The 25,688-nt window shown below is 38.7% G+C and overlaps 4 protein-coding genes across 5 annotated transcripts; 2 read left to right on the top strand and 2 right to left on the bottom strand.

Annotated features, from left to right (window-relative positions):
- Positions 1-6,027: 6,027 nt before the first annotated feature.
- On the top strand, positions 6,028-9,455 carry LOC125471618 (F-box/kelch-repeat protein At1g67480-like). Of its 2 annotated transcripts, none has more exons than XM_048572274.1 (4): positions 6,028-6,180; positions 7,178-7,248; positions 7,366-8,207; positions 8,428-9,455. In XM_048572274.1, the coding sequence occupies exons 3-4, from the start codon at positions 7,723-7,725 to the stop codon at positions 9,056-9,058; spliced, it is 1,116 nt and encodes a 371-aa protein (XP_048428231.1). In that variant the 5' UTR covers positions 6,028-6,180; positions 7,178-7,248; positions 7,366-7,722; the 3' UTR covers positions 9,059-9,455. The 2 variants fall into 2 exon arrangements, with proteins under 2 accessions (XP_048428231.1, XP_048428232.1); XM_048572275.1 differs by lacking the exon at positions 6,028-6,180 and adding an exon at positions 6,362-6,411.
- On the top strand, positions 9,143-12,852 carry LOC125471617 (nuclear pore complex protein NUP54-like). Its single transcript, XM_048572273.1, has 10 exons — positions 9,143-9,277; positions 9,861-10,365; positions 10,465-10,518; positions 10,777-10,836; positions 10,944-11,054; positions 11,469-11,534; positions 11,615-11,701; positions 11,952-12,053; positions 12,150-12,299; positions 12,484-12,852. The coding sequence occupies exons 1-10, from the start codon at positions 9,201-9,203 to the stop codon at positions 12,598-12,600; spliced, it is 1,329 nt and encodes a 442-aa protein (XP_048428230.1). The 5' UTR covers positions 9,143-9,200; the 3' UTR covers positions 12,601-12,852.
- LOC125468180 (mannosyl-oligosaccharide glucosidase GCS1-like) lies at positions 12,796-20,558 on the bottom strand. Its single transcript, XM_048572272.1, has 22 exons — positions 20,197-20,558; positions 20,047-20,120; positions 19,481-19,732; positions 19,020-19,185; positions 18,389-18,475; positions 18,210-18,278; positions 17,997-18,093; positions 17,568-17,650; positions 16,974-17,081; positions 16,342-16,463; positions 16,051-16,158; positions 15,890-15,963; positions 15,477-15,602; positions 15,146-15,213; positions 14,800-14,949; positions 14,675-14,725; positions 14,425-14,481; positions 13,938-14,087; positions 13,756-13,847; positions 13,526-13,635; positions 13,379-13,442; positions 12,796-13,297 (listed from the first exon to the last, which is right to left on the bottom strand). The coding sequence occupies exons 1-22, from the start codon at positions 20,497-20,499 to the stop codon at positions 13,156-13,158; spliced, it is 2,553 nt and encodes an 850-aa protein (XP_048428229.1). The 5' UTR covers positions 20,500-20,558; the 3' UTR covers positions 12,796-13,155.
- Positions 20,559-21,378: 820 nt separating this feature from the next.
- LOC103961485 (receptor protein kinase-like protein ZAR1) lies at positions 21,379-25,688 on the bottom strand. The gene is made up of 2 exons (XM_048572379.1): positions 23,899-25,688; positions 21,379-22,469 (listed from the first exon to the last, which is right to left on the bottom strand). Exons 1-2 carry the CDS (start codon positions 25,415-25,417, stop codon positions 21,835-21,837), a joined length of 2,154 nt encoding a protein of 717 aa, XP_048428336.1. The 5' UTR covers positions 25,418-25,688; the 3' UTR covers positions 21,379-21,834.

Below are 25,688 nucleotides of genomic sequence, written 5' to 3'. Positions count from 1 at the left end.
AACATTCAAGATCAAGCCCTGAAGGCCCTTGAAGAAACTTCCATCAACCTTCAAGATCAAAGCCACGAAGGCCCTTGAAGAAACTTACAACTGTTCATCCAAGATCAAGCCTCGACGGCCCTTGGATCAACAAATCTACATCTTACGGAGATAGAATCAGATGACCAAATTTGAGAGAGATCGTAACCCCAAAATCATTAAACACAAAAATATTATTGTTGCACACGTTATTCTTGTTTCTTGTTTCAAGGAATCTTTCGTGTTCACAGATGTGTACTTGTTGTAGTGATAAAAACTATGATGTATGATTATGACGGAACTTTGTTGTGAGTGTAGTGGTTCGTTAATCATGACCTCAAGTTTGACGTAACAATAAAATGTTTTAAGTCATTTTGTCATAAATATAAAGTATTTCCCTTCTTCCTTCTTGATTCTTCGTTACTCTCATATACACTCTTCCTCCATCACTAGCACCAAAAATAAAAATTAAAAACGAAAGAGTTATCGAGTAGCTTTTAGTTTTCATCAAACACAGGACGAAAGCAATCGTTTCAATAAATAAAAAAAATTTAAATGTCAAAATTTGTAAGTTGGTTACATATATTATGACCTTGTGATTTGGTCATACCACATAGTGTTTTGGCAATCTTATCCAACGTATCGGTGGAGTGAATGGTATTATTTTATCCTGGATATGAACACAACCTCATTTTATACACTGGCAGAGAAAAGAGACGTACGAACTCTTATCACTTCTTCTATGCAATACAGCAACAATTTACGTTTCATGATAAACATAAGACTCAACGATTATCCCTAAACCAAAATTTAAGACTAATTCAAATCCTCCCACAGGGGAAATACCATGTTTATTAAAGGTATAAATCTGCCTACCCATAAAGACAAAAGCACTATTATAATAACCAGTGTATGTATAATATATAGACTCATTTAGAAGTGTTTTTAAAATAACTGAAAACAATATTTTAGCTAATTTTAGTAAAAATGTAAATAAATTATAAAAAAACACTTAAAATATTTTCTATAAGAAGCACGTAACTAATATTTATTTAATAAACACTTTATCTATTTTTGAAATCCAAAAACATTTCATTAAAAACCGTTTTTAGTTATTTTAAAACAGAAGATAGGCAAGCATAGCCATCAGATCATAGCCCTTATTGACAAGTTGCATGAGATTCTCCACCAAGCCTGAAGCAGATCTTTTTCCACGAACAGGTGTTACAAGTAAACGTGAGAGGATCTCTGACATATCTTCTTTGTGAGGATCACAAGGATCTTTTAATTACATACGTTCATTGTATAATGTGCGGTCAGTTTTCGGTAGGTAGTATTTATATTCAATTTTAAATAAAAAATTTACAATAATTTATGACCGTATAATGTACAATAAACGAATGTAATTTGAGGATTACGAGATCCTCATCCAAGTAAACGAGAGCTGTTCAGGCAGAAGAGGCCTCCCTTATTATTAATAATAATTGCTGTAAAGAGTAAAGCGTAAACCTGCATAGTTTTGGGCGGCAGAATAATGTACAGACGCATATATGTTTAGTTGCATAATTCTCATATTTGTTACGCTAAACATCTACCGCTTTTAGATTTTTAGAACATTTTTAAAGGAAATATCAAATGTAAAGTATCAAATTTAAATTTGATGCCATATCATCATATAAAACTTCTTACTCCACCCGATATGTCTGAATGTTTCATTTTTTTTTGTAATACTTATGTGTTTTTTTTTAACGAATGATATTATCTATACTAATCTTCATAATTGGCTAGCAATAATGCGAAATACTTATGAGTTAATTATTAAAGAAGGTGAAAAGTAACAATTTCAAAGAAACAAAATAGATTGTATTTACTGTGGGTCGTACTGTTAATCAAATTAAAAATAATTTGACATTAACTTTTCTTGCTGTCATTTGTTACGCCAAGAGCACCTCCTTCAATCCAAGTCAGCATTTGGTTCATCAGTTGGAAAATATTCATTTTTTATCCACTTGATATTTTTGACATCTCCTTTAAAGATGCTCTAATTGAATTAGGTGATCCCATGTATTTGGTTCCATATTATCAAATGTTCATGGGTAGAAGTTATGAACTCCATTAGGTCTCAGCTCCCCTTAATTCCTTGAGGACCACAACTGAATTTTGATTCTACCTACCAAATTCAAAGTTTAAGATATTTTGGGTTTTCTTCGAAGAATCGAGAAGCTTAAATTCTTAATTATTAACGTTGAAATTAAAAAGAAAATTTAAATCCAAATGAAAATATTTTTGGTGGTTGAGGAGAAAGTTTTCATCTTTACTTATGAATCCCCCCAAACAAGTGTTACCGAGTTTCAAATCGAGTTGATTCGCGAGTGGATAATTATATTGGAACACTTTGTTTTGGGGTGTGATTAGTGTCGTTTTTTTCCTACCCTAATCACAATTAAACTGACTCACTAGCTCGAAGTATCGAATTCAATATCTTTTATATTTTTCTTATTTATTATAGAATTGCAGTCCTCGCTCCAATTAAAAAAAACTAACCATAAGAAGGTGACGTTCTGTTCTGCCCATAACTGAAAGGCCAAGCTACCCCATCCGCCCCTTCACCCACCATTTCCGCGTGCGCCCACCACACCCATCCAATGGCCCATCCCCCGTCGACTTCTACCCATAGTTCTCAGTCTACGCTTGACCTACTTAATCACACCCACAGCAACACTAGATAACATTTTATCTGTTCATCGTATATTATGCGTTTAATTTTTGTTATGTACATTCTGTATTTAATTTCAAATAAAAAGATTAAAATTAATTTATAATCGCACAATGTATAATGAACATATAGAATGTAAAGATCCGGATAGGATCCATATCCCTAGACAACGACCTTAGTTATCCTGCCACAACACAATGCAGCAAATCCAAACATAAATTACATCAATGCCACGGAGTATTTTTCGTATGGTTGTTACACGGTCATGACATATGTAAGTTGTTTCACGTAATACTAAAAAGATACTCTATTTCATAGCATAGTCCTACTATAATATATCAGACCGAAACAAATATGATATTCATTGATATGAAAAAGAATGCCTACATAAAGAATGATATGATTCATATTAATGTTCATCGATAAAAATCTTATCAAAAATTTCAACATGATCGAAAAAAAAATAGCATTTTGTATTAACAAATTACAAAATTGTACTATCCTAAAAAATAAGATTTATAATTACATCAAAAAGTTTCTCAAACCAAACCAGTAGATGCTCTAATGTCAAACCCAGTTTTGCCAGTCGATGTGCCCTCCTCAAATTTTTGGACTGGAAAAAAAACATGCGATGAAGTAATATGTTTGAGTGGCATTTTGTGATTTGTGCATGGTAAGAGTAACTGGTTATCAATCATATATGGTAAAACTTTTATTAAGTTAAAAGTTGGAATCGAATCAATTTTATAACTTTAAAAGAGGTTATTACTTAATAGAGGTATAATTAAATAGGATTCCTTAGATGACAGTACGGAAATACAAAAAGTTTCATGTCAAAAAACTGTAAACATGCTTGAGAAGTTAGAAACATTTTGGTTTTGCCAAAAAGGTGTCCAGTTGCACTATATCCTTACTTTGTACGCTTTCATTTCTTTTCAATGATATCATACTCTTTTAAATAAAAAATAAGAATGTGTTCATGTTGACCAAGTATTACGTATCTAAAAGCACAAAGACGTGATATCAACTCTAAAAACTAAAGTATTGTCCCAATCAACTTGAGAGAAAGATTTTAGTTCATCTTAAACTTTTATTTGTGATATTGCATATTTTTATACTCGTTTACAATAATTACTATGTGTAGATGTGTTTTTTAATGGGACCAGAAAATGGAGTTATTCCTATAAATAACTGGTCCCAAGTAGAGATCGGAATTTTTTAAGACTTTAAGGAAGTTATTTTTTATAGAGTGTTACTCTATAGAAGTTTTATTGTATCTTTTATTTTGTTTTTCATCAATGAGAGGGGGATTTCGAAGGTGAAATGTCCAAAATTTGAGCATAGTCACTAAATGAGAAACGTAAAGACGGTAACCCAGATTAATAAGTGGGTGTTCTTGACTACCTACCAATGAAAATCTGTCAAAGTAATTAAATTCACACGTTTAAGACATGAAGTTAGTGACCTTTTGTAGAAGGAGTATATAATTAATCAACATTTTCTCTCCAATTTATGTGGTACCTATGGTTTTTATGATGTGATATACACGTTTGTTTGAATGAAATAATGATGATAAGGGGTCGTATTAATTAGGTGTCATGAATTTTCAAAGATTTGTTCACATTAGGTCTTTGATTTACGGGATTTTTTCAGTAAAATATTGGATTATTGACCATACATCTAACATTTCATTCATTCGATGAATGTCCCACAACAAAGCATACTAGAATCTTCATTGATTTATATATAAGTTTGGCGTTTTGTACATACTTAGCATGATGTTGAATCCAATATACTTCTAAATAATAGCCTGTTTAGGAGTGATTTTGAGAAGGCATGGTTACTGAATTATGACAAACACTTTCAAAGTGCTTCCAAGAATCACTCCCAAAAAAAGCAGTGGTCCGATTAGTCATCATATTTGCCATCTAAAACAAACAGTGGGGAAGTACTCATCGGTTGGACTGAAATAAATACCTCTTTCTTCAGGAAAAAATAGGAGGGAAAATTGAAAAAATACAAAACACAAGGCCAAGAGTACAAATCACACGAAACGCATGAGAAGAAAAAAAGAAATAACAAAATAATACAAGCCACAAAAATACGAGATAAACTTACGGCAACGTAAGTGCAACTTACAATTCAACATCCCTATTACATGTACACAAGAAAACCTTAAATACGTTAAGGATGCTCGTTGTATGGACATTCTTCTTCAATTACTCTGCTAATACTAGTAGATAGTATGTTTTTAGGGGTTCTATAACAAACAACCCTTGGAATTGAGAATTGACCTATCTCAATCAAGATAGTGTCTAAAATTGAAAATCGATCATTTATAAAAGGATATCGCAAATCAATGTGATAATTCCGTCATAAATTTGTAAAAAAATATATTATGTGCTGATGTAACAGTAACTGGGTTCCAAAAATTAAATTAAATATCAATATATAAATTAAAATTGTAAAAAAAAAAAAATTCCAAAAATTTAATTAAATATTAATATATAAATTAAAATTGTAAATTTTTTTTTATGTAATTATATTTTATTTCAATTCTAATTGGTATATCAACAAGGTCAGATTGAACTTCCCAATGCCCCATCTTTCCTCTTAAACTTTACCGTTCCATCCCATCTTCCCACAAATGTCCACACATTTTTGTCTTCTGAAATAATTCACAAAAAAGAAGGAAAATCCAAAAAAATTAATATTGTATAGATTATTCCTTTTTCTCGTATCATTCCAAAAGTGCTTCTGAGAATCTGAATCGTCCATCACTTATCTTCACGACTGACTGCGTTGACCTTTCAAGTGCCGACTCGGTTGACCTCACTCTGCTCCGGTCAGATCATTCACACACAAACCAATCTCCGAGTCAATACACCTTAGAATTACCACACCTGTCCATTCCCGACAATCAAATAAAACTAAATAAAAAGATTACGCGATAAATAAAAAAAATAAAAAATTCCCCCTTTATTTCGGGAACAGAACTAAGGTCTTCTGTTTCGAGTTCGAATCCTTGTCGGATTCTCTTTACGAAGATTTGTGAATTATATTTGTTTATCGTATATCATACGGTCAGAAATTATTTTAAATATTTTTATTTAAAAATAAACATAAACAGCACTTGACAAAAATTAACCGCACGATATACATGAACGAATACTATTCACAAATTCCCAAAATCTTCACCAAAATGATCCGAATAGGATCCTGTTGGGTCTGTTTCCGAACTCTGACGTGGTCGGGGCTTTTTTGTCAGTTCAAACTTTAATCCTTTTCCCTTGCATTTCGGGTCCTATAAAACTCCTCTTCTTCCGCTTTCTCAAGCACCTCATCAAAAATTCCGATTGTTTCTAATTTTAGCCTCCTCCTCCACACGTTCTAATCTCTCTCCAATTTTCCGCAATACTTTTTTGGATAATCCCCTTCTATTTTAGGTAATCTTCGTTAATCCTTTCTGTTAATCTCAGATTTACATTCCTACTTTTGCTCTATATATACATATACATGCTCTTGTTTTCGACGTTTCCTAATCAGGTTCACCTTCCATTTTCTCTTTTTGTTTAAGTTTATGTTGTTTTCAATTTGAGCGTTATTCTAATCTAATCTAAATTACGGGAGAAGATTTTGGAGAGCACACTGGTTTTAGCCAATACGATTACGGCCAGGTCTGCATATGGTTTATGCTTTAATTATGCATGATTATGTTTCACTAATCCCAGCTTAGCTTAGCCAACCCAAACCAACATATTTGTTGATTTGGTGTATTCAGATTTCATTCAAATTTCGTTGAGAGTGTGAATCTCGCGCCGGAGAATTAAACCCTTGGCTTATAGTTTTTATGATGTAATTAGAGCGGTTTAAGCTTCCAGGAGCAGAAATTTGTGCATATGCGCATACATTTCTTGGCTATATCTTCTTTGTTGGTGTGAGATTTCAGTTGATGGTTTTTATATAGATCTGGTTGTCTATGCTCCATTTTTGTTGTATCCGGGCAAGGATGTTAGATCTGGCGGAACCACTAGCTTTTACTGTAAATTTGATTTTAGTTTAACAACTTTTGAATCTAATTAGCTAAACAACGCGGATAGGTAGATTTCTTCGTTGGCCGGTCTGAAATATTTCTGCCGCCGGCCTTGACTATGAAGACCGGTAATTGATCTGCTCATCACTTGTATCAATCTTAGGTGTTCATGTCTTTGTTGTAGAAGTTTTTGCAAAGTTAAAAGTGGCAAATGGTTAATTTTGGTCTTGTTCTTACATTCCCCGGAAAGTGATGCTGGAATGGAATGCGTAATTGCGTAGTATAGTTCGTTTGATTGAATTTTCGGTTGCTGCTATCTGAATCCCCGATCACTGCGTTATCTTGTTTGAAGTGCTTGTATTGTGTTATCTTTGAGTTGAATTTTGTTGACTCATTTGTGATTCATTCAGGTGATTATCAACCTGGACATGCTATGGAAGTCACTGGGGGCTAAAACCTGCCGAGTATATGGCATTGACTGGTATGATTTCTTCCGACCTATCTTACTCGGTTATTCCTCAACTGCAGATAGAATGTTTATCGTTTTTGTTCCTTTTCGTAAAACTAGGCTCCACTAAGTTTGCTCCACGATATGCAGATACTTGGGCAATGTGTGGAGCAAGAAATAAGTTAGGGAGCAGCTACTTTGGGAGCAGAACTATTGTTATGGAATTTGGACCCGACTGGACAAAACACAGAAAATTGCCGGCGTATACTGCTTGTGTGGTGCGTTCTGCGACATATTTTATGCCTTGGTCTTGTAAAATTCCTATAGGTGACGGATATCATGAATTCCTTTACTCAAAAGTCTGCTGTTAAAGAAGAATACACATTTTTGGGGGATACCTAAGCGGTCATAGGTGAGATAATCTGCATCTCCTTTGACGTAACAACCTTCTCAATCTACAAAATTCTGGCTTTTGTGACTGAAAAGAAGAGATTTATAGATCCAAATATGTGCCGATCCAATTCGGTCAAGCAAGATGCACCAATTAGTGCAAAAAGCTATCGCAGTTTGACTTCTCTGGAGGTAGATGATTCTGACAGCCCCATCCTGCCGGGACTGCCAGATGACATAGCAAAATATTGTCTAGCGCTTGTTCCTCATTCAGACTTCCCTGCTATGGGTGCCGTGTGTAAGAAATGGAGGTATTTTCTTCAAAGCAAAGAACTTATCACTGTGCGGCAATTAGCTGGGTTGCTTGAGGAGTGGCTCTATGTTTTGACAACCGATTCTCAAGGAATGGAAAACCACTGGGAGGTTTTAGATTGCCATGGACATAAGCACCATGTTCTTCCTCGCATGCCTGGTCCAACAAGATTTGGATTTGGGGTGGCGGTTCTTAATGGAAAGCTTCTTGTCGTTGGTGGATATTCTATGATTCCCGGGACCACCATTGCATCAGAAGATGTGTACCAATACGATTCTTGCCTCAACAGGTTTGTTTTGTGTCCATTTTCAGTGATTAGTCTCTTCCTTTAATTTCCTTTCTGCAAACCCTTCATAAAGTATAAGAATGTCCCGTATTTTTCCTTACCATGGCTACTTAATTTCACCGGCATGATTGGACTGTAACAAATGCTGTATGTTAAATGTTTCTCCGGACAAGCTTAACTTCGTAATATATAATGCAATCTTATAGTTCTTTCGTAATTGTAGGTGGGGCAAATTGGCAAACATGAATGTTGCTCGACATGACTTTGCTTGTGCAGAACTAAGTGGTATGATTTACGCTGTTGGAGGATACGGTATAGATGGCAGCAGTCTATCCAGTGCCGAGGTGTACAATCCTGACACCGATACTTGGACCCTGATAAGCAGTATTCGCCGTCCTCGATATGGTTGCTTTGCCTGTGGATTTGAAGGAAAGCTGTATGTTATGGGCGGAAGGTCAAGCTTCACAATTGGAAATTCAAAGTTTGTTGATGTCTACGACCCTGAGAGTCACACTTGGGGTGAGATGAAGAAGAATGGTTGTGTCATGGTCACTGCTCATGCTGTGCTGGGAAAGAAGCTGTTCTGTTTGGAGTGGAAGAACCAGCGGAAACTTTCAATTTACAACCCTGACGACAATTCTTGGGAGATGGTGCAGATTCCGTTGACAGGAAGCACAAGCATCAAGCTCCGATTTGGGATACTGGATGACAAACTTCTGTTGTTTTCGCTCGAGGAGGATCCTGGTTATCGTACTTTGTTGTACGATCCAAATGCAGCACCAGGATCCGAGTGGCTGACTTCTGAGGTAAAGCTGTCCGGCCCCTGCTTGTGCTGTGTTACTATCAAGGTGTGAAACTGTAAGGTGTGCCCGAAAGTTGGAGGACCTTCGTAAGGCTCTAAAAAACAGTTGGTGAACTTCAAGTATGGACTGGATTTTAGCTCTGTTGCCCGGATTAGGACTTTAGGGTTAACGCATTTTGTTATGAACTTCGTCAATGCACGGAGCTCAGCTTCGTGCATTGGTCGGAGCTCAGCTTCGTGCATTGGTCGGAGTTCAGTCTACTTTTATCAGGTACTTGATTTGGGATTTATTGCTCTCTGTTGTTAATTAACTTGCTTGCACTTGATTAATCCGCATCGGTTCACTTTGGGAGAGACAGTCTGGCCAAGGCAGAATATAGCCTACGCCTTTAAATCTAGTGGTCTTGTGGAAATGTTAGAATTTGAAGTCAAGTATTCTCTTTGTTCTAGATTCGTGTCAAAACATGAGTAATTCCCACGTTAAAAAATTTGTGACGACGTGTGTCATGTAAATGTGCCCAATCGGAGTGAATTGAAACGTTTTTAGCCATTCCGGACTCCCTTGAAGTTTAATTCAATTCTTTGGGAATTGAGATACGTCACATTTCGGGGAAAAAAACCGAAGAATCTTCAAAATTATGAAATTAATCTTTTCACGTTAAAGGTGCACGCTCTCAAAATCTAGTGAAAGAAAAAGCGAAAGCAAATGAGAGATTTTTTAATGTAATCGACACACAAAATAATTCTTCACGTATTACTATATAAAAAATGAGATATGTGAATTAAAAAATTAATTAGTTAAAAAACAAAATTTCTGGTCACTTATGTAAAACAACGTGGTGGTCAAAAAACAGGCACAGGCAAAACGTTGAACTGCTGAGCTACACCACACTCTCTCTCTCTCTACATTCAACAGCGAGAGAGAAGCAGCAGCAGCCAGCGACAATGTTCGGAGCTCAATCTTCGTCGTTACCTTTTGGCACGCCGTCGTCAACCCCCGCCTTCGGGACGCCGTCGTCGACCCCAGCCTTCGGCACCCCGTCGTCGACCCCGGCCTTTGGGATGCCCTCTTCGACCCCGTCGTTCTTTACTCCTTCGGCTCCGGCTCCGGCCTTTGGAACTCCGTCGACGTCTGCATTTTCCACCGGTGGCTTCGGCTCCTTATTCAACACTCCATTATCTTCTCAAACTCAGCAGCAAACGACGTCGTTTCAGCAGCCTCAGTCTGCTGGCGGCTTTGGGTTTCAGAGCCCGTTCACTACGCCGCAGCAGCCGACGCCCTTCCCTAACTCTCAATTGACGACTCAGATGGCTCCCGTCTCTCCTCTCCCTTTCTCTCTCGCCGATCGCGATATTCAAGTATTGTTTTCCATTTTGTTATTGATTATTCAGTGCAGAAACCCTAACCCTAGCTTTCAATTTCGTTTTGATTTGACGGATTTTGGTTTTTTGCGTTAGGCAATTGTTGACGCTTACAAGGACGAGCCTGGAAACCCTAAATATGCTTTTAAGGTTTGTTCTTCTAGTTTATTTTCATTGATTTTGTTAGAATTTCGAATGCGTTGCCTTCCCGCCCATGATATCTATACCTGTCTGTTTGGTTGCTGAGAAAATGGAAGTAAAGTTGCAAATATGCTTGTTTTAGAAGATGCTGAGTGGTGAAGTTCATGTTTGATTTAAAACTCTAGATTCTTAATATCTCTCTGCTTTTGACAAACTTAGTTGTGGACTTTCGTTATGAGAAATGAATGCCTGTCTTGATTTTTGCAGCATTTGCTGTTTAGCGTAACTGATCCGCAGTTCAGGGTGAAGCCTGCTGGTGTATCGGATGTGAGTTTATTGTTCCCCTTTTTTGTTACTAGGTGTTCGTGGCATAATCTGGTTTGTTTTTTTTTTTTTTTTTCCGGCTAAGTGTGGAGAATAGTTTGCGTTGCCAGATTATGTGGGCAGAGGCTATGGCAAAGCTCGAAGGTCTGGAAAGTACTGACAGGGAGCGCCTGTGGCCTCAGCTTGTTCAGGGATTTAAAGATCTCTCTCAACGCCTGAAGGTAATTGTTGTTAGTTTGAAGCGTAGTGATATTGTTCAGAGTATTTTTGCTTGTTGTTTCTATTGTTGCTACTTAGAAATAGTACATTTAAGCAATATTTTGAGGTTTTTTAGTTAAACCTTAAATTCACCGGTTGGTGTTAGTGAATGCCAATTTTGGATTAAGTTGTTACAGTCCAGGGTATTTATGAGTTCTGCTTTGGCAGTTACTGACTGAGACTTGGCAAGTAAAATTGTTGATTACCCACCAGAGTTGCTGTCCTGTGTCTATAGTTGGACCATTGCTATGATGCAAGTATTGAACTAATATGGGGTTTGAGTAGAAAAAAATTGCGAGAACCAGTTTAAAGCTGATAAGGTGGAGAAAATTGTTATCGTTTAGTGATGCCTGATGTTTCAAACTGAATTGATGCAGCTCCAAGATGAAGTCCTTCTTTCAGATGCTGAGAGATTGCAAATGACCCAAAGCAATGTCAAGATGGTATCATTTATTGTTCAAATGCCCATCTGCTATTACCACATAAATTTGAAAATGGCTTTCATGTCTTATATCATTTGCAGCTTCAAAGGCATTTTCAAGCTGACACACTTCCTTGGATCGAAAGAATGAGACAAAAAGAACAAGGTCTTCAAAGGCGCCTTTTGAGGGTGAGTACACTTTCTGCGATATATATTAGAAACTGTGAATAATGAGTACGATGAGTTCCATCAGAAGCTTGAAGAAAATGCCGTCATTGCAATCTGGCGTTGTGACTGACAGTGCTTAACCAACATCCAGAGGACTAGATTTATGATTGTTGTTGGCTTGGAGGGTTTAAATCATTCTTGTGCAGGTAGCTTGTGCGTTTTGTATTTTGCAAGTGTTTTGACATCTTTGTTTTCTTTGCTATTCCGAAAGGTGATGAGAATACTGGAGGCACTAGAGGGCAAGGGTTTCCGACTGCCCTTAATGAAAGGTGAAGTAGAATTGGCCGAGAAGTTAGCTGCAATTACTAGACAGGTACTTCATTACTATGCCCTTCATGATCCCTTTTCTATGCATCCTACTCGTCATCTGTCATTCGGTGAAGATACTAACAAGCAAATGGATTTGCAGTTGAAAGGATCCAGAGCTGAGCTTACTAGGAGGGTACAAAACCTACTAACCATATCCCGTGTCCAAGAGAATTCTATTGGTGCTGGTGGTTTAGGTTATCTTCCTGGATCAACCAAAATCCATGAACAGAGTCTCGCTGCTATGCAAGAGGTGAGAGTGCACTAGTTTGGAAAATTTCTATTTCATCTCGCCTTCTGAATATTTCAACCCGATCTTATGCACAATATTTGATTTCGGAAAAGAAAACTGTACATATTATCGTCGTTTAAAGGCACACTCCTTTATATGGTAACACCAGAATTGGGTAAATGAATTGGTCGTTTTTGTGGAGCAGGTGTTGCAACAGCAGACGGAAGCTATTGCGAGACTAGGCAATGTTTTGAAGCGAGATATCCGGGATATGGAGATTATAATGGCAGAGGATACAGAAACAACTGAGAACGGAAACTAAGACGGAAAGTTTGGTTTGTTAATTGTAATTTTTTTATTTAAATTAGTGCGTTTGATTAGCAATCAGTGGCAGTGGCAGTGGCCGGTGATAACCCTTCTCCCTTGAACCGTTAACAGAGGCTTTGAGTTAAACTATCCAAATCAGTTCAGCTGACCACCGGAGACAGAGAGAGGACTCATTTTTCTACTTGCATCATTTGCAACGAACGTTAACTCTTATTTGGTAATGGGTAATACGGTCCTTAGTCTCTCATCTTGTCACGCTGCAAATACATCATTTGTACTGTTTGAGACTGCTTCAAAAGAACCTGACCTGGCTAAAAGCGTTTTCTAACAACCAAAACCGCTTCTAAGCTCTCTTGTATCGGTACAAGTAGTAACAGTAGGGTTCAAGAAACGAAAAGTTAGATTGAAGACTACCGGTATCACCATTCTTTTCGGACTAGATCACACCACATATTGCTCATTCTGGCATTTTCGACGTTATCGCTTTTAAAGAGCCTTGCGCCTTGTACGTATCAGAATCCAAATATCAATTTTTCCTACGCTGTGCTCACTAGCTAGAGTAAGCTTCTGCCATGATTAACAACACGAGAGATGTCCAGCCATGGAATACGCGTGCACCTTTTCCCTTGCCGTTCCTCTGATCATATTGTTCCCAGAAGAACCCGGTTTTGTGATAATTTTTCACCACGTTTCTGCAACATACGGGAAACACGTTTAAATCCATTGAACATAGCAGATTAAGCATTACATGTACAGAAAATGTCTTGACGTACCTAATCAAATTGCCTCTCAAGTCATCGTAGATGGTTCTCGCTTTTTCTTTATACGGTCCATCCACTGAAACAATTCAAACAATACGACAGTTACAAGAGCAAGAATAGTGCTTCAATCTTCATAGCGGGAGGCGGTAAGCTGTGTACCTCTAGAGTAATGATGGAGCGATGAAAGAATCATGTAGTTCATGTTCATCCATATTGGACCCCTCCAGTAAGGGGCATCATGCTCTGTGTTGCGTTTCATGTACATGGAGCTGTTGCACAATAGATGAAAGTATTTAGTGCTTCCGAATTAACATGGTCCTCAGAAGTAGGGGAAAATTAATTCTACCATGAAAACCAATTCAGTTAACGTAATCTGTATACTTGATCACCTTGTTTTGGCAAGAGAGCGGAGTCCATAATCTGTCCAAAAGATGCTCCGATTTGATATAAGGTCTAGCTGTTTTTCCAAAATCCTTGAATCCTATATCAAACAAGAGAGAAGTGGTCTTATGGTAACATGACAATAATAATACATAATCGGTAGAATATTCAATCAGATGACACAACTTACAGCTGGTATAATCCTTCCAATGAATGGGAAAAGACTAATAGGGCCAATGTGAGGAACGAGTCTCAACTTGGGGCTTTCTAATACCTCCCGCACGAGCTCTCTGGTTGCATAATTGTGTCCTGTTATCACTTCTTTCCAAACTAAACGAACCTAGTAAGATCAAACCAATGCCCAATTTTAGCATGCAACTATTGTAACTGAAAAGCAAAAAGGCTATCCAGCTCTAGACATTTATGTAACGGACAATTAGACACATCAGGCAACCATCTGTTTGACGATAAAATTTATCTAAACCAATTATGACATGACAGCCCATGGTATGAGAAACTTGTAGTCCCCAAATCAATCATCATTATTCACTTATAAGCAATCTTGACTCTTGTGAGTACTATTTACCTCATATCAAGATATTTAGAATCGTGAAAAAAAAAAAAAACCCATGTACCATGTGAAAATATCACAAAAAAGAAGAGAGCAAGTAGCATACCTTTTCCGTATGATTTCCAAAATCAAAATATGTTCCATATGTATCGTCATAGTGCATCTGTCCAACAGGAGCGTATAAGATATAATTGTAAATACAATGAACCAAACAGTGAAAAAGTAATTAACCAAGAAGATGTAGTTATTAGACAGACACAAAATGATGGCGTGGAAATATATATTGTAGTAAAATGCATCAAGGAGAATATGCTGCAACAAACTATAGATATGATAATGACAATTGACAAACGAACCTGATTCAGAGTTTCAAAATCCGAGAGTAACTTAACTGTAGCACCATATTCCTGCATTATTTAATTTATATGTTAACTAATTGATAAATCACAGTTGTGTTTCCATACGTATTTGTTTGCCTTACCTTTGCAGATTTATTTTCCTTCTCAAACAGTTCTGCAATGGAATGCAAGCAATCTGCTGCAAGTAGCATCCAGCATCTAAGATCTACGTGACGCTCATCCTCACTTGGATGGGAAGCACGTGGATAATCATCCAATCCAGAAGACAGCGTCTGGACATGCAATAATACAATCTCAGTTTACTAGCAGTGTTTTAAACATGAAGTTCTACTTAAATTTGTTCCAAAGCTAAGCGACTCAGGCATATGATGCCCCAAATCATACCACATTTCTTGCGAGTTAAAACAAAAGGTAACAGATTTTATTTAATACAAGTCTAAAAGAGTACGAAATTCTGTAAAGTGGAACCTTAGGGTTTAGTTCCCTATTTGTTGCGCTGTCTCTCCCATGCCAATAGTAGCTTCCCACTTCCTTCCCTGTGTTCATACAATCATAGTCAGTAACACAAACACATGGCTACAGTCCACCACGCACATACAAGCGCAAGTATGCATGCATATACACATTTCACGGACTCAATACAATAACAGACGATAAACATATAAAAGATGTGCCCTTGAGTAAACATATTGCTCAGTAAAACTAAAACAACAGACCATAAACACATGCATCACAACCCTTGTCCTCCTATAAAGAAAAACCCATGGCAGAGACTAAAGATTGACAAACCCTTCTATACCTGATTGGGTAGTGTTGAACCATTGAAACCATGCTTCTAGGCGAACAAAAGCCCGTTCTAGGAACGAAGATATCGCATTGCTTTCAGCAGCAGTAAACTTGTTTATCTTTAAGCCATGAACTAAGTCTGGAAAAGGCAAACTTTCAGACCACATCATAAATAATATATACAGCAAACCAACAAAATTTTCAAGTAGACAATATGCATTCTGAGGGATATGGGAAGAAACTAGGAAGTCAAAAGTTCAGACATATGTTTCACGACATAATGTTTCTTGAACAACTAAAGTTAACACTTTTGGGGGCATGGATAACAAAATAGTCTTTCCTTAGCTTAAAATCACACAAAACAACTACATTTTCAATTTTTCATGGACTGAAAGGTTTAAGTGAAAAAAAAAAATATTCAGTTACCACGCAACGCCAAAAGCAGAGCTGGTGGATTTCCATTTGTTGGAAGCTGAGTAACAAATTCACTTGGGACTTTACTGCAGGTACACCACAAAAAATATTACATTCTACTTACACTGACAAAATCTAAGCTGAGGTATACACGTATTTGAACAAGAATGTACCTTAGAGCTTCAGCACCTAAAATTTGCTCACGGGGAATCCATCCATCAATATTCATTAGATCTAACCAGTGTCCTATGATGTCCAAGGAAATATGTTTATCCCAACGCCTGCTCAACATTAAGGATGCATATATGAAAGAGTTTCCATTTTCCAGAAGTAGACCGATAGTACACTTACATAAGGTACTTAACTTTTTATATCTTTATAATTCTTCAAGAAATTACAAAGGCAGCAGCTGAACTGAGACAAATTGGAGTAACATGCATACTGAAAAACATGAGGCAACTCACCAGATCAAAAGTTGATGAAAACCTTCATCCCATAAAAATCCCCTCGGAAAAAAAGGACGACTTGGAACAGCTGTGTAAAGCTCAGCAGGCCAATATGAAATAGAATTATCATGACTTCCCGACTGCAAGAGGAAATGGCCAACTATATGATTTTGTCAGATGCCCACATTGATACCTTCACCAAGCATAATAAATAAATCCATGTCTTTATTTTTTCAGATGTCCACACTGATACGACCATAAATTTTCATAAATTTGGTCACTTCCAAAAACTATTCTGTTAAGGCCCATTCAGAAAATAGTTATTGTGATCAAAACCCACTGATATCATATTCTAATAATGTTATGAACGTCATGGTTTTTTCTTCTAACACTAGCCCATATTTGGAAGCAAAAGAGGTGAATTTCACTAACACTTAGTTAAGCAGCAACCATTAGCATCTAATTTTGTGTGATCATACAATTAGTCATATGATGCTTTAAGAGATATTATTTTCCCTAAATTACGGGGGAAAAGAGGGAAATGGAAAATGAAGTCTTTTTCTTTTAAGAAACAAAATTGTGAAAACAGAGGAAAAGTATAAACTTTTAAAAGGAGGACCAGTAGCACATAGAGGTAACCAATAACTTACGAACATATCCCCGGAGACGGCAATTTTTGACTGGCCAAAGAAGTAGCCGATGCCACCCAACAAGTTTCCTATGGCAGCCTTACCAGCAACAATAGATTCAGGATCAAGCTGAAAGCATAGTAACAACGAATTTAGAAGTCTTTTGTTGCACAATTATATCTAAGTAGATGAAGCTTCAATTCTCACAACGCACACATAACTATCTCAGTTTCGTGAATTTTTTAATGCCAGTGTTTGTAACTGCATATGTAGAGCATCAGCAACTGTCCTACTGTAATGCAAGACATGCCATGAAGGCTTTTCCTTGTGTAGCCAAAATACAGTAAAGACTCCCAAACATCCCATAGAGATACAACATAAAACTGAAAATGGCAGACTAGCTCATCAGATTAAGCTACCAGGATGGACTGGCTCAATCTTTTTCACCATGTCATCCAAAATCAAAAGTATTATCATAGAGCAATACTCAGTGTAAATTCATGTAAATGTCTGACTACATAAATATTTCACTTTCAACAAGACATTCAAATAGCAGGCCTGATTCAATAGTTTGTAACAAAATGCACTATCCTGGGAAACTGATTTCCAAAGTACCTTGTCAACCAGATTAAAGCTCTTCTCAAATTTTGTGTCAAATTCTCTTTGCTTCTCCTTCAGTTGATTGGTCAGTGAGGTACCTTGATCATAGAGTAACTAATAAAAGTTAAGGGCAATATAACATTTAGTTGGAAGTCACTCATGAAATCAGGAAATGTGCACACAGATATTAAAGAATAGCAGAAAGCAAGATTCTAATTTCTGGTTCTTGACAAAACCCAAAATTGTAGGAAATATTAGCGTTAAGACTTGGAAGAATGGGCAATGGGTTCAACATTTGAGTTCTTGATTGTGAAACATCAATTATTCGGTCCTCATGGTCCCTTAATGGAAGTCTGACACAGAGCTCGGTTAATTTCGTGTACTCAGTGGAACCCTCTTATGCTTCTATTATTGTTACCTATCATGATTAAATGGAAGACGAACCTGTAAGGCTGCTGACACGTTCTTTTACTCTTGAACTTTCCCAACCAGTTCCAGATATGAATGTAACATCTGTCCTGAAAGGTGCCCTAGCAGAAATCTGGATAACAATGGGAAACCACAGGAAAAGGTGGATGAGAAAGAAAAATCAAGACTGAAAACTAATGACTAATGATTAGTTAGACTAAAAAAGTAGCACACTTTACCACCATGTACCTGAAAAACTAGAATATTTGGAGAATCTTCAGATGTGTCAGGTAGCTGCAGTCGACCAAACTTCCTTACCTAAAAACATGGAAGTGAAATTGAGGCATTCAAGGCAAGAATTGTAGATATTAAAAAGCTGATTCATTTTTTTCTGGATAATAAAATGATGTCATGAAACTGTGATATACTTGTAGTCCAAGATTTTCCTGAACAAGATCTGATAAGTTGTGAATATGAGCCGTCTTAAAACCAGCATAATGAACTTCCAAATCCTCCTGAAAAGAAAACACAGAGAAGTAATGGATCAGTATTGGAGCCTTCAATACATCAACTCAGAAATGAGTAAGAACACAGATAATGCGGAACAAGTGACAGAGCAAATCATAAGTTTGGGGTGCGCTGTGACCTAGTTGTGGGGATAAGTTAGGACAGGGGTGGGCTGGGTGGGTTGGATGAATAAGTTATTAGAGGGTTTTCCATTTTTCCCCCTGATGTTCTAAAGCTTTTCCTACTTTTTTCCATTTATTCCTAATTTTGATGTTGGCTCTAGCACATGTGAACCCTATCTTTGCTCTGTCCCTGGCCAGAGCGGACATTGAATTGTTCAGATTATTAATTACTTTTTAGCTAATAACACGAATACCACAAAGACCATGAAACTCTGTGAGAGCATTCAACGGATCTTAAGTTAACGAGGTGGACCAAGAGTGCTTAATGGTTCACAGAAATATATTTCCTCATCGTAATTCATATGACATTTTCTTTCAATATAAAAGATTTTTTTTTTCCTCTGCCGTAACAATCTCTTCATAACATTACCAGTGATTTTAAATGTAGCTGCCAACTTCCAACATCCATCCGTGAACCAGATGCAAGGAGAGAGTTCTCATGAATGTCCAAGGTATCTCCACCTAAATTTAGAGTATTTCCATCTTCATCGGCCAAATAGAAAAAGAGATGTGAAGCTTCCTCATTCCCTCTAGATCTGAGCATGAAGCATGATGAAAAGAGTCAATAAAAGATTCATGTATAAAGAATGCATGGGCAAATCCATCTACTCTTAGAAACAAAAAATGCCACAACCCTCACCCTCCTTGGAAGGGTCCCAGCTCCCAACAGAAAATTAAGAGAAACTCTACGCATTTCTCTTCACTACATCAACATACTTGTAAGTATAATCTTCACACCTTCCATTAAATCCTAAATTCACTTCACATTATGCCTATACCCTGTTCATTTCGTAAAGAAAAAGCGTTACAGATTTAGGTCAGGCTTTTTACTTGTGGTTCTGCACATCAATTTGAACTGCCCAATCTCCGCCATAGCCACTGTCTTCACCCTTGGATTTCAAGAAACTTGTTGCCAAGTTCATGCCATGGTCAACAATGACTTGATGTCCAAAACTGCGCCCATCATGTTGTGCCCAACCATATTTACTCAGATCATCAGAATCTTGGCAAACATGCCGCATGAAATATCTCCCATCCTTTATACCAAGCCACATTAACCCGGCTATTAAAGACCGAGGAGTCCTGCAAGGTGCAACAACTAGAATCACCACCACATCATTCGCAAAGTCTAAATACACACACGGAAAAAACAATGCATCCGTCAATGTTAATGAAATGAGATAAAGTGCAAGACCGAGCACATCAAGAAACAAATATTGATCAACAATTTGATCAAGTGCCTAGTTATACTGACAAGAGTAACACAACTTACTACCAAAACGTAAATTTACGCTCCCGAAAATACACAAACGATACGATGTTAACTGAATGAACATGAATTCTAAACAAACAATTCAAGAAAAAGAATATTATGATCGGCAATGTAAAAGGCAAACCTAGCCCGGATTCCGAGATACACGTTCGGGCGATAAGTTCCCCAATACAAGCTCTCTTTGTGCTCACCCTGAAACTGCCACAACCCGAAAAATGCACAATCAACTCACAGAATACACGCATCACATAGTCAACGAAGAAAAATCGAATACCTGAGGGAGGTCCATGAGCTTTGGAGCCGGGAAGGGCGTGACGACCCTCGGCGTCGGAGCTTGTTCGACGTGGTTCATGAGCTTGTTAATCAAATACAAGATGGCGAAGAAGGCGATCGCGCTGAGCACTAGCAGGACTTTGAGATTGACGTTGAAAATTCCGATTGAAGTTTGATTTCTGCCTCTGCCACCTCTCTGCGTCCGCAAATTGGGAGGTGGGCGGAGAGGAACTGCGTCTCCGTCATTGCCGTCTCTGGAGGAGCTGGCTCTGCTCCGAGAGCTTCTTCTTCCAGTTCCGGCCATTTTAGACTTCACTGTCTGTTCTCTGTTTCAAGTCTTGGCTGAGACAGAGAGAGAAGTGTAAAGAATCTGGGGGTGTAAATGGAAATTAATAGGCCCAACTGTTCGGCCCATTAATTTGGGGCGGAAAGCCAATACTCAAACTTCGCTCCATTTTTCTGCATCTGCCTCTCCGGCCACGTGGTCAATATTGATGGTAGTTTCAGGGGGAAAGAGATCCTCTTCGGATCTTTTCCCCTAAGACCTAAAGATCAAGTGATTTGAGTTTTAAAATTTGATCTAACGGTTAAAAATAGAGAAATTAGTTAAAAATTTTAAAAGATAGAATAATTTTTTGCCGTTGAATTAAACTTTAAAAGCCCGGATCACTTGATCCTTGGGCTTTGGAGGGAAAGATCATAGACGATCTCTTTCCGTTTTAGGGGAGTATATTCTCTCGCAATTGTAAAGTGTATGGTCGTTTTGGTATACTCAAAATACACATAATCATCTGTCACGTGTCATTTCACCTAATCTTGGTTATTATTATTTTTTTTTTTTCAAAATTGAATTAGGACTAGGATTGAAATTAGCTTCATGTGTAAGTTAAAACCCAAATAAATTAGTAGCTGAGTTTTTTAGTAGTTTCCATATAGAATTAGGGGGAGTTTGAACCCGGAAAGGGGGTTGAAGAGGATATTCTACGTTGCGAGTAGGAAGCGAGTTTTGAATTCGAAACACAATGAGTTGAAGAGAAAAATTTTATCCATTAAGACAATTCACCGCTTGCTATTTCAATCCAATATTTTAGGTTGAATAAAATCAGCTAGGTTTGGATCAGGTGGTGAACGAGGAGAAAAAATGACGGTAGGCAAAAATTGTTGAATTAAGAACTTATGAATCTACATTATACAACGCATTAATTGAGGGGGAAACTGGAGAAAAGGTACATTATTATTACAAGCTAATAGAAATTGGCAGAAACTAAACATTTTAAACTACAAAAATGCAGCGAATTCTTAATTATCAATTTTAAATAAATATTGTATAACAAAATTATGCTATGGGGATTTGCTTGGCTTCCAAAAAATAAATGGGGTTCTTCATGAACGAATTGATTCTTCAAACCAAAATTCACCATCTGACAAAACCAAATCTTCAAATCCGTCGGGAGAACGTCAAACTTCATGATTATATTTGGAGAAATGATTTCCATCCGCTGCATTACTCTTTTTATTTTTGTCCCTTGATTCTTTTTTAATTTATATTCAATATAGAAGCTCGAAAAACAAGGAGAAGTGCAGCGGGACAAAAGGAAAGTGCGGAAATTATCTCCCGACCACGTATACGTATCGATCCTCATGTTCCAACCCTTTCAAGATTTTCAGAGACGGTTTTCATCCTTGGCCTAACCTCAGGGTCCGGCTCAGTGCATGCAAGAGCTACATGGAAAGCTGCAAGCACCTCCTTTTTGGCATGCACTTCTTGCAGCAACACATGGTCTACCATATCCGACAAAGGGTTTTCATCCTCGAACCCTTTCCTCACAGAGCTCACCAGGTCTGGGACTTCGGCCGAAGTTGACGCGGTCGGAGAGAGCTCCGGGGACTTCCCTGTGAGCAATTCAAGCAACACAACACCAAACGAGTACACGTCCCATTTTTGGGTGGGTTTGCTGCCCGTGACACGGGCCTCCGGGGCACGGTAGCTATTTGATCGCTCTGTTTGGACTGGTTGCATGTAAGGGAGAGCCCCGCCCATGAAGCCACCCGAGGAGGGGTTGTTGCCTGTGATTGTGATCAGCCTGTTGAGTCCGAAATCGGAAATGTAGGCTTGATATTCGTTGTCGATGAGAATGTTGGAGGGTTTGATGTCACCGTGGACAAACTTTCTGGGGCTGCATTCGTGCAGGTAGGCGAGACCTCGGGCTGTTCCCTTGGCGATCTTTAGCCTCGTTGTCCATGAGAGGCTTGATGATGACTGACCGATTCTCCCTGCACATTTGTAATTCAAAATTTTCAGTTTCAATAGCGTTCAGCTTACGTTATCGACTCGAATTATGACATGGTATTTGCAGTGGCTCCATGACACCAAGGAAAGTTAAAACGAAAGTCAGAAAGTAGGATAATCATTTCCGGCAGAGGACAAAGGAAGTAAATCTACCCTTTACGTTTCCCCTGCACAAAAGATATAATCTATTCTATCCATACCAAGCAATCAAATTAAAAACGGAGGTTCACTTTTCTGCTTCAAAAGTTCCAATTTCATTAACATCGAACAGATATTTGATCAACAAACGAGAATGATTTTCGCACATTCTTTTTTATTTTCTGCACATGCAGTCTTAATTCTGACCCTTGATTCTCCTTTGATGCTCAATTGAGTAGGTAAAAAGGAGTAGAGTGTCCATGAAGTTTCAAATGGTGCGGAAATCATTTCCCATCAAATTATCCTTACAACTAGCAAGGCCAAAAAGCTGTAATGGTCTGCACCAAATATGATATGATTATCCTGACCTACCACGTAGTGAATTGTGATTGAGCTCACGGAAATGCGCACATGCTCACTAGTCATTTTCCATGTCTCCACTAGTCCAATATAAGGCAAGGTAAAAATAGTGCCATCAACATATCAAATAAATTGAAATCCTTTTCGGATCTCTGTGTTCAAAGTTGACGGATAAAGAAATCCGCACCACTCAATTTAAATTTTGCAATCTCCACTAATCCATCTCACACAAAGCCAAGCCCCTTGAACATCCCGGATCTTCGAATCCAGCGATCTTAGACACAGAAATCCTGAGAGGATCTCAACTCCCATCAAATAACATGTGTACACCTACTTGCCCATATATGAGAAAACAATGTGACATCTAATCATGTCATTTTTCTTGCCAAGTTGGCAAATATTTCAACAGATCTGTAACTCCTTTATTTCAACAGATTTGTAACTCCTTTCTTTCAATGGATATCCGTTTCACCATAATTGGTTTCATCCCATCTTATGGGTTTATTTTTATACTCTTTACTAAACAATACTTTTTAAATAAAATATATTGCGAGACTCAATTGCTACCTTGAAGAAATATTTACAAGGTTAGTTGCTAATTCTTTATTTGGCTAATTTTTTTTTCCTTTATTTTGCTAATTGAGTTGCCTACTTCCGTTAAGATGCGTTTTCCTGCATATCATAACAATTTATCTTTGCTACTTCTCTTAGAGATGCTTTAAAAATCTAAATTAATATTATTATTTGTAACGTTTAAATTAAGATCATCACTTATAAGCGAAGATGTTGAAATCTAAATTCAAATGAAGACCTTTCATTTACCAATGACACGTAATTGGTGTTACTGTGAAGAGAATAGACAAAAAGACTACTAGTCAACGGAAGGGCGCCCAAAAAAAAAAAAAAAAAACTTACCGCGGAGTGCGGTGGCCAAGTTGCCATTAGAAATGAAATCACTGATGAGAAGCTTCTCGTCGGGCGCCCAATAGTACGCCCTCAGCTTCACCACATTCGGATGCTTCACCCGCCCGATCGCCTGAATCTCCGCCGCGAACTCCTTATACCTCTGATCCCCGCCCTCCCCCAACCTCCTCACCGCTACCGGGATTCCATTCCCGAGCACCACTTTGTACACGATCCCCAGTCCGCTCTTCCCCAGCACGTACGCCGACGCCCTCAACAGCTCGTCCAGCTCGAATGTGAACCCTTTGTCGATCGCGACGAGATCCCCCTCCCCTTTTCCCCTCTCTGCCTTTTCCGGGTCGCCCGAATCCGAATCCTGGTTCCCGAACCCGCCATTGATGCAAGCGCAAGAACAGAGATGACAGAGATTACAGAGGTGGCGCTTCTCGTTGCCGCCAAATTTGCTCTTTCCCGTACAACTGCATCCGTTCTCGTCGTCTTTCTTTTTCCAGTAAATGTAAACGATGACTAATCCGATAAACGCCACTACGGCGGCGTCCGCCACCGAGATTAGGATAATCAGACCCGGACTCATACCCTTTACCGGACTATTTTCCGATCCTGATCCCGAATTCGGATTATCCGCGGAGCTCTGTCCCGGATTTTTACAAGTTTTCTGAAGCGGAAACCCGCATAACAGAGGGTTGTCCAGAAACGCGGTGGGGCCTTGGTTCGAAAACGACCCCGTTTGAGGAATCTCGCCGCTGAAATTGTTGTTTCGGAGATCCAAGCTCACCGTCAAGGGTAAATCGCCGAGGGATTTCGGAATCTTTCCCGATAAGTGATTGTACGATAGGTTGAGCGCGCCCGACAGAGACTTCAACTCGCTGAAATCGTCCGGCACCGATCCGGTTAACTCGTTTGAGGAGAGATCCAATTGGTTTAGATTCTCCATGCAGGACCAAATTCCCGCCTGAATTTCTCCGTCGAATCTGTTTCTCGCGAGGATCAGCCGCTGCAATTGCTTGCAGTTCTTCAAGTAGTCTTTCTGGAGCGGACCGGAGAGGGAGTTGTTGGACAGGTCGAGGTTCTGGAGACGCGGGGGGTTGCAGATCGACGGTGGAAGCGGGCCGGAGAGGTTATTGCCGTAGAGGAAGATGCTGTGGAGTGAGGTAGCGTTGAAGAGTTGGGATGGGATTGAGCCGTGGAAGTTGTTGTCGTGGAGGTTGAGGCGGCGGAGGTTTACTAGGTTGCCGAGCTCGGAGGGAATGTAGCCCCGGAGATTCTTCCCGGATATGGCGATTCCGACGACGCAGGGGTCAGGGAAGCCGGAGATGTTCATGCAGGAAATGCCGGTCCAGCGGCATGGGGTGGGGTCGGTGTCGAGCCAGTCGGAGAAGGCGGAGCCGTCGGCGGGCTGGTCAACGGCGGATTTTAGAGAGAGGAGGGAGAGGCCGTCGGAGTTGAGTGAGAGTGTGGTGTCGACGAGGAGGAGGAGTATGAGGAGGGCGGAGAAACTGGAAGGTTCCATAATTTGGCCGGAGAAATGGGAGGAGATGGAGATTGCGGGTTTTAATTGAAGTACATGTTTAGAGAGAGAGAGAGAGAGAGAGGGTGGTTGGAGGTGTGGGTGGGGTGGTGCTGCGGGTATTTATGAGAAAGAGACCGGCGGAAGGAGGAAATTTGATTGGCGGGGTCCACTTCCCGCCAAAAAGAGAGAGGAAGAACGAGGGGAGTAGAAGAGAAGCAAAGGAAGGAGAAGGGAGTGGTGGCCTTTTAACGGTATGTTTGACTTAAGACTT

The sequence above is a fragment of a genome, unplaced genomic scaffold, assembly GCF_019419815.1.
Source record: "Pyrus x bretschneideri cultivar Hongxiangsu unplaced genomic scaffold, Pyrus_bretschneideri_v1 Contig6, whole genome shotgun sequence".
NCBI lineage: Eukaryota > Viridiplantae > Streptophyta > Magnoliopsida > Rosales > Rosaceae > Pyrus > Pyrus x bretschneideri.
Note: the sequence above shows the minus strand (reverse complement) of the source record. Positions and strands in the feature narration are given on the sequence as shown.